This window comes from Nematolebias whitei, chromosome 8 (assembly GCF_014905685.2).
Source record: "Nematolebias whitei isolate Nwh7 chromosome 8, NemWhi1, whole genome shotgun sequence".
Taxonomy (NCBI): domain Eukaryota; kingdom Metazoa; phylum Chordata; class Actinopteri; order Cyprinodontiformes; family Rivulidae; genus Nematolebias; species Nematolebias whitei.
This window is the reverse complement of record NC_056505.1, coordinates 38,194,128-38,207,595: the sequence shown is the minus strand read 5'-3', so window position 1 is coordinate 38,207,595 and position 13,468 is coordinate 38,194,128. Positions and strand designations below refer to the sequence as shown.

Genomic DNA, 13,468 nt, shown 5'->3' with positions numbered 1-13,468 from the left:
ACCTAAAAGCGATGTGGGCTTTTTCTCTTTTACCACGAGGAGAAGGCTGAACTGCAGCCAGGTGCTTTTCGGTCCCCCCCCCCCCCCCCCCCCCCCCACAATGCACAGTGTACATCCAAGCAGTCAAGGAGTGGCATACATGCGTCTGTGTGGTTACCATGGTGACTGTAATGGCAGCAAATTAACACTATTGATATTGGATCTTTGTCAACTTTTTATAGAATTCAAACATCAAATCTAACTTTTTTTTTTACATAGATTTTTACAACGTTATGTTGGAAGTTTGGGCATTTCTTCAACGTTTTTCTGGTCTTAAATGTTCCATCGTGTCCTGCGTGGCTCAGAATCTACAGATTCCCCTCCATGTGTACTGTGGTGGTTTGTAGGACAACCTCTGTGCCCCTCCGACTGCAGTTCGGTGCGCACGGGTTTCTGTTGGACTTGGTGAAAAGTCAGGAACCTCTGCCAAAAGTCTGTTGCTCTGTGACAACAGACACTTGGCAGATCACGTTTACCGCCACATACTATCCCCGGTGTCTGGAGTCCTACTGGCGGGCGCTGATGGGTAGAGTAGCAGCACACAGAGCGTGGTGGGGCGGGACATTTATCAGCCAAGTGCTTCCCTTTAAGGTCATTTCACTCCGTCTCTAGCACAATTGGAGCAGATGAGAGATCCTCCCATTAAACCACCCCCATAACTACCTGACTCCACAACTTGACAGCCAAATGGGGGATAACCCACAGATCCAGTCTTGAAACCTGCACCTATTCTTTACCAGCAAGTGTCCCTGTTGAAGGTTAGTTAAAAGGACAAACTACAAACTTTGTATAGATCTAAAAGACAGTCTGTTGCTTAATTCCAGACATGTGTTAAGCAGCATATAATGTGCAGCTAACTGTGAGAGTAAACCTGTGAAGTGATGTGGCGTGCGTACAAAGCATCACTGAAGCCCACAGCAGCCCCCCCTGAGGGAGAGCAGGCTGCCGGCGGTTCTTCTCACGGACGAGGCAGCCTCACAGGGCTCAGTTCTGCGCCCTCTGTCAGTGCTCAGCGGCCGCCCGGCCAGCATCTGCGTCATCGCACTCCTCCACATGGCACGGTCACTTTGAAGCTCGGGGAAAATGCTCCTCGTGAAAAGGAAGCCTGACAGGAGGCACTGTAAACGATATGTGGAAGATTTATACAGTCTGAGGGACTGATGAGCTCGTCCTGACTGCAGGATCGAAAGTCCAGTTTTGCTGCCTGCCGGGGGGTGGGGGGGGGGGGGGGTGGGGGTGTCTCTTTACAACCAAGCCTCGTGCTACTGACAGAGAGGCACTCTGCTGCTTTCATCAACAGTATCTGCACATACTCTGCAAACACAGGCCAAACATTTAACTCTCCACATTCAGCTTGCATCACACAATTATAGAAAGATTATTAGAGCAATAAAACTTAAACGGTACATTTCTGCTTTGTTCGTCCTTGTCAAGGTGACCCTACAGTCCCACTGCTGCATTGTTCCCTGATTAGGAAGGTAGAGGCAGGCACGGTGTGGGACCAGACAGCTGTCATTTTCACGACTGTCAGTGCCTCTATAAATACAGCATTCCAGAAACTGAACGGCCCATGGCAGCTAAAAATAAAGCCTACCACTACGCACAGAAAATCTACGCATCACGTCTGTGGCTTAAGGTCAAACGGAGTGTCAAGATAAAGTGTGTGTTTTAAAGGACTCCAGCATTCCTCAGCGCATGGGTTTCATTCATTGCTCTGCAGAAATACTGATAAGCTGACAGGGAAACTGTACAGAAACACGCTGACTGAACCTCATCAGGATGAGAACCCTCTGAGTTAGGACGAGCAGGGGGGATGCAGGAGATGCTGTTCACCAGGCTGACTCCAACTCAGTGTATGCAGACACACACACACGAACAGGTCTTAATCTCATTTGCACTCACCGCCCTTAGAGACTACGGGTTAATTGGAACATCTCAAAATACACCACTCTTGCAGGGTGAGTCACCTCTGCAGTGGCTCTTTGGGATGGAGAGTTTTGGGCTAAAATTGTGGGCATACCTGGATTTGTGTGGTCTGGTCAGAGGTTTTAATAGAGGAAGGGACAAAAACACAACTATCATATTAACCCAAAGAAATGTGCTTTTAGCTCTAAGAAAAACAAACACTCTTTCAAAACTGCTGAATGAGCTGCAGATGAGATGAAGTAAGGAAACCTACCGGCCACCTCCACGATGTCCCCTGGGACGATGTCTCTGGCCTTGATCCTCTGCACCGTTTTCCTGTCCTGCCGGTACACTTTCCCCATCTCGGGCTCGTACTCCTTCAGCGCCTCGATGGCATCTTCAGCGTTACGCTCCTGGCGAGGAGAACACATGATGCCGTCACTGCTGTAGTAAAGCACATCCCACAGATACACACACTGCAGAAGCTCCGGACTTGATTAGAGAAAGAACCGTTTGTGTTCAGGGCGCTGACCTTTTTGTGTCAAAATACAAGACGATGTTTGTTATCGTCTACCTCCGTGACGGATGGACGATCGTGCATCACGTGTCTGCTCATGTGTTTGTGGAGCAAACACACAAACGGTTCCACGTCAAACCTTTCTGCAGATATTGAGCTAACGCTAACAGTTAGTGTGGTGCAACACATACTGAGAGAGATCTGTTTGAGACTTTGGTATGTAAGGAGGCGAGTGATGCGCTCCTTCCATGAGTGATTTCTTTCCATTTTCCTGCTGTACCCTCCACCAACATGCACACTGTGTTTGAGCCCAGCAGACATCAGTCAGAATGGACTGCCCACACAGTTTCTTTTATTATTCATCAACAGAAAACATTTTGAGACAAAAATAACTTCCAGCACCCAGAATCTATCACAATTTTTAGTCATGCCACTAAATCACACTTTAGTAGAGGCACATACAGTATTTATCTGTTCTTACTACCAACCAGAGTTTTATGGTCTAATATGGCACTGGTTTTCAGACTGGTAATTTTGATGAGTTTCCATTCTGTTTTTATTATTGTATTTTTACTGAATCTGAACATAAAAAATCTTGCATGAAACCAAGTAACAAATGTAAATGGACTGTACTTATACAGCACCTTTTTATCTGATCAAGACACTCAAAGCTCTTTACTACAATCTGTGCCTCATTCACCCGTTCATACAGCTCTATACTAGATCCCTACAAAGCTAATTGAACAAATCATTCTAAAGAGACTAATCAGTGCTTCATCACATTCATGCACTGATGGGACACACATCAGAGGCAATGAGAGGTTCAGTGTCTTGCCCAGGGACACTTCAACATGTGACTGCTGGTGGAATCGAACCCCCAACCCTTGCAATGGAGGACGACTGCTCTAACCACTCGGCCACAGCCGCCCTGTACTTGATGGCCATGAATCACTGATTTGTTAATTTTCCTACAGCTCATCGGATCACAGTGACAGGTTTCAGTGCTGGTACTTGTTGGTTTTAGAGGCATTTAAAACAGGATTTTTGTTTATTGTTGTTCTTCATTTTCTGTTTGGATGTACAAAATACAATTTCCTGTTGATTGACATTGCTGTACTTCAGCATTGGGAGCGTTCGATCCAGATGACGTCAGACATTTTGTCCAAACTCAGAGGAGAGAGAGACATTTAAAAAAGACGGTCCAAGGATCCAGCTCACCTGCCACACCCCAACGATGGCGTTGGCTATTAGGATAAGTAAAATTACAAAAGGCTCCACAAACGCTGTGATGGTTTCTTCTCCCTCCTCAAACCAGGCCAGCACCTAAAAGAAACACAAAAACAATTACATTATTGTTTACAAATCTGAAAACTCCCATAAACTTACAGTTATTAAGAAAAAAGGACAAAACCCAGAAAAAAGTAAAAACATGAGACCTGTCTTTCGTAGGAACAATTTTCAGCACTTAACTTATTTTAGTAAAAATCTGACTCAGTTGTAGACGTCTTTGTGTTTGCTAAGGTCGATTACCTGTGGCAGCCATCTTGAATCAAGTAAACTCTAAAAGTTAAGCTGTTGTAGATCCAAAGATTATTTTCTGTGCGTCACTAAAATTCATCCAGTGGTTCATGAGATTTGTTAAGACACACACACACACACACACACACACACACACACACACACACACACACACACACACACACACACACACACACACACACCCACACACACACACACACACACACACACACACACACACACACACACACACACACACGTTGCTACAGCTTGTATTAACTTTGACGACCACCTTGAACCTCTGATTAGCCTTCAGTATGTGTTGGAGATCACTCTTAGCTACTACCACACCTTCTATGCCTGAAACACTAATATGAGGTTTGAAATAAGATCAAATAAAACACACCGAAAGAAGCACAAAAAGCTTAAACTTGGCAAAAAAAAAAAAAGTTGAAGAGAGCTGAAATTAGCTAAAAAATAAAAGGCTGAAAAAGCATAAAAAACTAAATTAGCAGAAAGTAAACAAAAAGGAGCATAAAACAGCTGACATTAGCAGACAAACAGCTGAAAGTAGCAAATGTAAGCACAAACATCTGAAATCGGCAGAAAGAAGCTGAAAAGAGCACAAAAGATGAAAGTAGCTGAAAAAGAAAAATGCTGAAATGAGCAGTAAAAGGTCTGAAGGATGTTAAACAGCGTTCCATTCATTTTCTACAGAAAAAATAAAAATGGCCAAAAAGGGCTATACAGTAGTCCCTCGCTACTTCGTGGTTCCAAAAAAGTTCAATCTGGTCCTCTGGACATTCAAAAAAACAAAACAACAAAAAAATGTAGAAACGTTTCGTCTCTCATCCGAGAGACTTCCTCAGTCTGAGGAGCTGTATTCAGCTCAGTCTCTTAAATAGCACCTTCTCAGAGTGGATCAACCAGTTTTGCTGCTGACAACCAAAACCAGCTGATCACATGCTCAAGAAGGACCATCAGCCTAACAAAGGATCATTAGCACACTGATGGCTGTTTACTACTCACAGAGGGCTGAGTGATACTAGCAATCACAGCATTGTAAGAGGGGGACAGTTGAACACGTAGGCCTCCACCCCTGTTTAATGATGGACGATTTCTTTTTGAATGTCCAGAGGACCAGATTGAACTTTTTTGGATTTTTCCACCTGGATTATTGAGCATGCATCAGGATATTTTGAATTACTTCGTGGTTCGTTTTTCACGGATTCGTTATATCACAGATTTTCAAAGTAAGATTTGACATGACACAATTGGCTGATTGATGGATGAGTCATGGATTGTTTATTTAAAATAAATAATTTTAAAATGATTTTGCACCGTGTGTGCAGCCCACAAGTGCAGGGGGAAGCTCCCTCCTGCAGCTGATCAGCTGATCTCCTTATCTGCCACACACACGCATTTCTGCTGCTGCAGCTTTGTGAAGGGTTAACCCTTTGCTGTCCAGATGCACCGATCAACTTTTGTCTTCCAACTTAAAACTCAAAGTCTGTCACATCGCAAAAAGAATCATAATCACAAAATGTAAAAGTGTTAAAAGTTATTTTTAATTATTTTAGAACTTCTGTGTTCAGTTGTTTCAGTGTAATTGATCAAGAAGTACATCTCTGCTCCGTGCTGCAGAGCTGAAGCTGTGTGACATCCCTGTGATGTCCTGCTGCACTTCTCTACTATTTAAATTTCAATACTGTAACATTTTACATAAACAACCCATGCTGCATGGATTGTTTATGTAAAATGTGACAGTATTGAAATTTAAATTGCTTATTTAAGGAGGGAGATTGGGAGTAACAGGTGATGAGTGGGTGTGATTAGTCTGGCACAGGTCATGACTAAGTTTACTGAACTTGGACTACTGCATCTCTACTTCGTGGTTTTTCACTTATCGCGGGGGGAGGGGTGGTCCCTAACACCCGCGATAAACGAGGGACTACTGTAATTCAAAAAATAAAAATTGCACAAATACCAAAAGTCAAAGCAGGAACGTCCCGAACGTTTTGATGTTGAAGCAGAATAAAAACTGTGGAACGAGTTACGTGCTGAAATACACAGAAGAAAAATGGATGTCAACAGTAAAAACCCACATGAGAACAGAGTTCATGACTAAAGAATGATGCAGTTTACTCATGAAACCCAGCCAGCAAAGAAAATAAAAACGTGTTTTGAACCATAAGTCTTATCAGAACAGACACAAACGCGTCATCAGGTTTTTGTAGTTAGGCGTTCCCGTAAAAAACTTTATCCTGTTCGTCTCAAACGATTTGATAACCTTCCATAACGCACTAAAACAATCTCGCTGAGACGTTGCGTCTCATCGTGCAGCCGAAGACACGGTCAGTGGCGTCGCTCCAACGAAAAGCACCACAGCAGCTACAAGAGACGCATTAATAACGTGACCACAACATTCGTGAGCATCCAACAGCTTTGGAAAACATCGTTCTCTGTAGTTTAATGAAAATCCTCTTGTTGAGGATAGAAAACATTAAAAACTCATTTTGACCAGGGCTCAGTAATTAAACATTTATCCACAAATCAAAACTTTATTTTAAAACGTGAGCAGGTCTGAAGACGTCATCTGAATACAAACCTTTCAAACAAAACCGATAGAGTGACAGTTCTGCAGAGCTGCTGTACGAGCGAGGCAGCAGGTTGAGGAGCGCCTCCAACCAGTGTAGGTCCAGCACAGAGACCTCCCACAGACGGGCGAGGGCCCAAATATGGCCTGGAGTGGTACTCTGTCCCCCCCCCACCCCCGGTCAAACAGCAGCCCCGACACCTCCGTATCACCTGACTGGGCGCTGCACGATACATACCAGCTCTCGCACGTCACAGTTATCACACTGTTCTCGGCCATCTGTTAAGTGACGCTGCTTTAAAGAGCAGACAGACCCTCTGAAGCAAACGTCAACTCCTGTCCTGCAGGCGCCATTAAAAGGTGGGCAACAAGGTAAACACTGGGACTGTGTCCAGTCATCTGTTAGCAAAATATCCCATGAGGCCAGATTTCAGTGAAACTCTCAGAAGTGGTCACTGGACGGACATTTACAACTGATTAACTTTTGGAGTCAACCCCCATTCAAGATGGGGTTGAAAAGTCCATCACTGCTAAAGAACGTTAGGAAGCACAATCTGGCCACGGTTCAGATCAGTTGACACATACGGAGTCTGGTAGTAGCTGAGAGTCATTTATTTCAAACACGTCATGATTTTGGGGTTTTTGAGCATCAGCATAAATAAAAATGACGGAGTGACTCCATTAACTCCCACTGTTTAAAACAGAAAGTTCAGTTTACAACTGGCGCCATGTTAGTTTTGGAGCCAGATTTAGGGCTGTACTAGAGACGCACGATATTATCGGCATGGTAACAGTATCGGCAAATATTAGTGAAAGAGTTAAAGATCAAAGATCGGCAATTCCATCAAAATAACTCACCGATATAAAAAGGCTTCTGTTTTAAGTTAATTTTTAATTTAAGAAACGGTCAGGTACGTCTATTAACGCACTTTTCACTCATCGCTTGTGAACAGGTTGACTTTAGATTTGTGAAAATGTACAAATTTGCACTGATCAAGTGTCATTGTGTTAGAGAGTAAATGTCATGAATAAATTTGACATTAAACATAATCCAAGTTGAAGTGTTGCATCATTTTCAGACCCCTTTTTGACATCTGCATTTGGTATCAGTTCAAACTGACAGACCGTGCAGAGTCATGTGGTGTTTTAATTCCACAGCAGAGCAACATACTGTATGTAGTCTCTGTGAGGAGGTCTAGGGAAAAGATTGGTGCTGGTTATCAGCCAAATAAGTTTTAACATATATCAGATCGTCCAAAAATCCAACATCGTGCATCTCTATGCTGTACCATAAGTATGGATTACACACACACACACACACACTTTAACAGGCTGTTTATCTCAATGACAAGTGACACTTTTTCAGACTCAATTAACTCATTACAACTAAATATATTTTTAAAAAAGCCTCATCAACGAGCGTATAACTGAAGTACATCTTTATTTTATTTGTCCCGTTCGTTAACACTGAGTGGTATTGTAAACTGTAACGACGTCAGGGTGTGATGAGAGTTCAACCCCCAGCTCCTCCTGCTTCTAGTTGGAAGCTGTGTTTTGTGTTTGTTTACATGTTTACATGTTAGTTGTTACTTTCCACTCCTTTACGACTTTGTTTGGATTTTTTTGTGCTTTCAGCAAGTCTGAGTCACCGGCCTTTGTTTCCATCAGCCATCCTTCCAGCTGCTCATCTGCTCCTTAGCCTCAGCTGCACTCACTCAATAATCACTCCTCTCAGCAGACTTGATAAAAATTGCTCAACTTTAGTAAATTTTGCAGACAGCTAGAACATGGCGTGGCCGTAGCCGAGTCAACACAAACTCCAGGCGCTGATAACTGGGCTGGATCTTTGATGAGACGTTCTGGAAATAATTACTGGGTGTCCATCTACAACTGACTGACGTTTGAAGTCAAGTCCATTCAAGAGAACGGCTACAGCTAATTAACATTAGCCAACACAAAAGTGTCTGCAACCGAGTCGGTTTTACAGATACTGATAAAAACAGATGTGGTAGTAGCTGAGGGTCTTTAACAGAGCACACGCTGAAGGCTCTTTCATCACACGCAGGTCAGTCCACCGCTCTCCTCCCTCTGGTTGTTCATAAATCACAGAAGAAGACGACCACTTCCTGCGCAGACGTGAAGGGGGCGGAGCGGAACCAAGAGGCGTGGAGCAGAACTCAGCTGGGCTGAAGTGAAGCGTGTCGAACCTCGTGTCATTGACTAAACTGAAAGAATCAACTCACTCTTGTTGAAACTACAAAGTTGCTGTGCGTCGTCATTAACATTCCCCCGGTAATCAACCTGCACTTCATCTGTGCCGCGTCGGTCCTGTTACTACCTTGCTCAGCGGCACAGAGGCACCTCGGTGGTACGCTGCCTCCACGTGTCCTCTGAATGGACCGGGTCAGCCAGAACTTGTCTCGGTCCCAGACTCAGGCGGTGAAAGAGTCGAGTGTGAAATTTTGCGAGAGACCACGTAAAACTTTGTTCCTCAAGGTTCCACCAAAACGGCTACAACTTCATCATTAATCAGCACAAGATGATCTAAAGGCTGATCGTCCTTCGTCAGAGCTGCCAAAATTGTGTCTCGCTCACATGGTTGGCCGATGAAAGCGGCGACACGAGCAGCTCTCTGCGGCTGCTAGCCAGAAGTGCGTCCCGGCTGCGAAGCTTGCCGACGAGCTCCCGCATCGTCCGGTGACGACACGAAGGGCCTCCTCAAAACAGCACTTCCTCCTCCATCAGCACCTGGAAACAAACGTCCACCTCTGCCAGCCGTGCGCTCGCTGCGCTGCAGTGGGAGGAGCTTACCAGGAGTTCACTGCTGCAGTTTCTCTCTGAGTATAAAATGTCCACGCCAAAGAGAAACCCACGTGTACGAGATCAGATGCGTCTTGTGAAGTACAAACTCACTCTGGTGTGAAAAGCGACGCGCTTTCCTTCATTCCACACCAACACGCACCGTCAGCGTCCCAGCTGTCGTGCTCGACTTCTCACAAGTCTCAGCGCCCGTGGCCCCAGGTGATAGCTGCTCTGCTGTTGTCACCATTCCTCAGACGAGCCGAAAGCCGGCTCTCTTCTAAGAGAGCGTAATCTGAGAGCAGCTCAACAAACTGAAGATGTTCTCACCTCAGCACCACATGAGTTACTGGCTGCCATTCGTCACAGACCGGCCCATTTCATCCACAGTGTTAAAATATGGATGAAGGTTGAAGTGAGCGACTAACTTTTTACAATAGTGCATCAACGTCTTTAAAACAACCGGAGCAAACACACGAGCTGGACAATAATAAACTCATGATGTAAACAAAGAGAAGGACTCAAAACGGAACATCAGACTTACAAAAGATATGCACGCGGCCAGCAGGAGGATCCGAACAAGCAGATCTTCAAACTGTTCCAGGACGAGCTCCCATAATGATTTCCCTGGAGACAGAGAACAAAGTGTGATCCACCGCAGAACGCCAGCTGTGACCATGACGTCAGGAGATCGTTACCTTCTTCTGCTGGTAGCTCTGTGGACGGACGTGTCCAGGGTCCACATGAACCAAAAGAAACACAGGATTAGTCAAACACCGTCGTTTGAATTTGTTTACTTTGCTGAGGACATTTGTTTATTTGTCTTACAGGTGTGGTAACACCTTAACTTCAGAGCTCATGTTAGAGGTAGACCTAAAAACCAGATGTGCTCGGACCTTTGATGGTTTTAAATCTGTGCTGAAAACATCTGTCAACCGAGCGGAACCTCCTGATCTTTAATTTAGTCGATTATATTTTTATTGATTACACTAAGATTGGTTGCCATCTTAAAGTTTTGTTATGTGTATTTTATTGTGTTTTGGTCTAAACGGATTCAAAGAAGAGAAGCTCTGGTGTTTTGAGGACTACCCTGCGTGAACAATCATTGACTGCTTTCTAGGAACATCGCATGAGCTCAGGTTCACATCAGCTCCTCTGAGGTCTTTAAAATAATCTGAGTCTTCAGTTCGATGAGATGTTAAAGCCCCGCACCACATGAACATCCAGGTCTACTGGCACCGTGAAGGTCCCACAGAGGACAGCACGGTCCCCGTCATCATACAGTGGACTTTGAGGACAGGTTCGTACCGTTCAGGCCCCATTTGTCCCGCTGTCGTCTCACCTCCTCAGGTGAGAGTCCCGTGCTCTCGTTGACGCAGAAAAAAGTGTAAACTTCTTCCACGCTCTTCGTGTGCGCGTTCTCCATTCCCGCTAAAAGGCCACGCGGCTCCGGGGGAGCCTCTTTAAAACTGTACTTTAATAAAAATGTAAAAGAATAAGGAGGACAGGCAGTGGAGACACGTTCAGTCCCGGTTAGCTGCTGTGGACCGCGGGGGACGTGTCCCCGTCTCTGGGCTCCTCGTGGGGGAAACTCGGGACTTGGGTGGGATGAGCTCCTCTCTCCCGGCGGGGGCAGCCTCGGCTCGTCTCGGGGTGTTGTGGGGAGGTGTCTGCGGCAGAGTCCGGGGTGGGGGGCTGCGTTCGGTCCGGTCCCGGCGTGTCCTCTCCGTGGCGCAGCGGCTCCCTGTGGTCCGCTCGGTACCGGCGGTGAGGGTTTTATGAATCCGCCGCCCCTCTTCCTGCATGTGGACTCACTCCATTGGACGAAGCCTGCAGGACTGAAGGAGACAGGAAGTGGAGCCGGAGCGGATCTGCGACCCGCGTTTAAAGGGATAGTTCGGGTCTTCAGAGAGGGGGTCACACAGGACCTGCTGCGAACGGCTTCCGTCCGCAGCTGGAGCCTGTCTTTAAGCTGGACTCAGTTCAGGACTCACACGAGTCTTGTACAATGTCACGATTCTGACACCAGTTGTGCTTTTGCTTCCGGTGCGGCGATGGACAATACATGACAAAGACAAGGATCTCTTTCTTGAACTTTACTTCCTCAACATGTAAGTTACAATGGCAGCTGAGTTGTTCTGACTCCAACACTGTGTACTTTCAGTCTCTAGCTCTGGCACAGACAGCATTTAGCCATGTCCATGCTGCCATGAAAAATTAAATCATACACGAACTGAAATGTGTCACGATCCATGGCTGCGTTGCATTTACTGACCTAAAGGCTCGGAAAACACAAATGAAATACAAAACCAAGCTTAAAGGCTGATAAACAGTTTAACCAGCCTTACAATAGTTTTATTGACAGCAGTTTGTGGCTTATCTGTGCTCACTGGTGTGTAACCGCTACTCAGCTTCAGGTTCAAAAAGATAATTGTTTACATGTAAACAACTGTTGCCTGGAAACTGAAAAGTTCTATACCGGAAGTAGCTGCGTATCGAGTTTTCGTTTTGTTTTTTGTTGTTGTTGTTTTATGCATATTGAGTTAATGTTTATTAATCTCAGAATTTCACGCGCACATCTGACGTCATGCATTTTGATGACGCTGCCTTTTGATGCCATATCTGACGTCATGCATTTCGATGACGCTGCCTTTTGATGCGCACATCTGACGATGACGTATCAAAGGACAGCGTGGCGTCAGTCAAAGTCTATATATAGGGCTGCTGTGTTTACTGAAATATCATTTTCTGAAGGTCGGTTTGGAGTTGAACACGCATCAGAGAAGTCTGTAACTGTTCAATTTTCACTCACGGTAGGAAAAATGGAAGTGCCAGGATCCTTTCTGCAAACTGTTGGCGACGCAGCGACCAAGAACCCACTGCGGTTCTTCACAGTGGCCACGACGCTGAGGGTTTTGACGAAAGTAGGTGCAATCAGTAAGAACACAACTCCCACGGAAGACACCTCATTCTTCCTGGATTATCTGGTTTCTAGAACTCTGGATGGACTTGTCGTGCCTGAGAAGTTACACTTGAACATAAAAGAGTCCAAAAAAGCGTCAAAAAAGGCGGTTCGGGATATCCAAGATATCTGCTCCGCCGTAGAGCTGAGAGTCATGATCAGTAAACGGGATCTGTATGTCGGCGCTTTGATTGTTGATGTTTTACATAACGTCATCAAAAAACATCTGGAAACCATTGATAAACGGGGGGAACACTCAGAGAGTAAGAACATGTTGTCTGTGTTGATGTTCATTTTTGTAGTTGTAAGACTAATCACAGTAATTCTGATCCTACTGCTGGCGTAGGGGGGACTGTTTTGATCCAAACTCCAGACCAGTCCATCTGTCTTACCCGGGCTACAGTGCAGGATGACGGGGAGCCGTTTCCTGACTGTCCGAATACAGGTCCTACCCGGTTTAAGGTGCAGGGTGACGGGGAGCCGTTTCCTGATTGACCGGGTCATAGAGGTGCAGGTGGTTCAAACACTCGTGCCACCACTTCGCTCATGAAGTCTCACTGACTGGAGAACGTGTGAACTTCAGTGAAGTGGTATGTCTCTCAGCCATGGGTTTTTCTCCGACTGCTTCGGTTTTCTCCCACAAAAAAAAAAAAAAATCCCTGGTGGTCTAGTGGTTAGGATTCGGCGCTCTCAGCGCCGTGGCCTGGGTTCAATTCCCAGTCAGGGAGAAAAGCATTTTTTGTGGGCCAAGATGGAGTGAAGAAGCTTATAGGAAGCTGAAAGAACTGATTATATATACACACACATACATATACAGGTCCTTCTCAAAAAATTAACATTTTGTGATAAAGGTCATTATTTTCCATAATGTAATGATAAAAATGAAACTTTCACATATTTCAGATTCATTGCACACCAACTGAAATATTTCAGGTCTTTAATTGTTTTAATACTGATGATTATGGCATACAGCTCATGAAAACCCAAAATGCCTGTCCCAAAAAATTAGCATATCATGAAAAGGTTCTCTAAACAAGCTATTAACCTAACCATCTGAATCAACGACGTAACTCTAAACACCTGCAAAAGATTCCTGAGGCTTTTAAAAACTCCCAGCCTTGTTCATTACTCA

General features: G+C 45.0%; 1 protein-coding gene and 1 non-coding gene across 2 annotated transcripts in view; one reads left to right on the top strand and one right to left on the bottom strand.

Annotated features, from left to right (window-relative positions):
* The window catches only part of LOC119414139 (sarcoplasmic/endoplasmic reticulum calcium ATPase 2), a 30,468-nt gene extending 19,347 nt beyond the window's left edge, over positions 1–11,121 (bottom strand). The window contains exons 1-5 of the mRNA XM_037681264.1: positions 10,683–11,121; positions 10,073–10,090; positions 9,919–10,001; positions 3,680–3,784; positions 2,219–2,357 (exon numbers count right to left, since the gene is read on the bottom strand). Of these exons, the coding sequence (XP_037537192.1) occupies positions 2,219–2,357; positions 3,680–3,784; positions 9,919–10,001; positions 10,073–10,090; positions 10,683–10,800 (463 nt within the window). The 5' untranslated portion in view covers positions 10,801–11,121. The remainder of the gene's footprint in view (positions 1–2,218; positions 2,358–3,679; positions 3,785–9,918; positions 10,002–10,072; positions 10,091–10,682) is intronic.
* Positions 11,122–12,992: 1,871 nt separating this feature from the next.
* trnae-cuc lies at positions 12,993–13,064 on the top strand. The gene has a single exon. It is a non-coding gene; the product is annotated as a tRNA-Glu (tRNA).
* Positions 13,065–13,468: the final 404 nt, after the last annotated feature.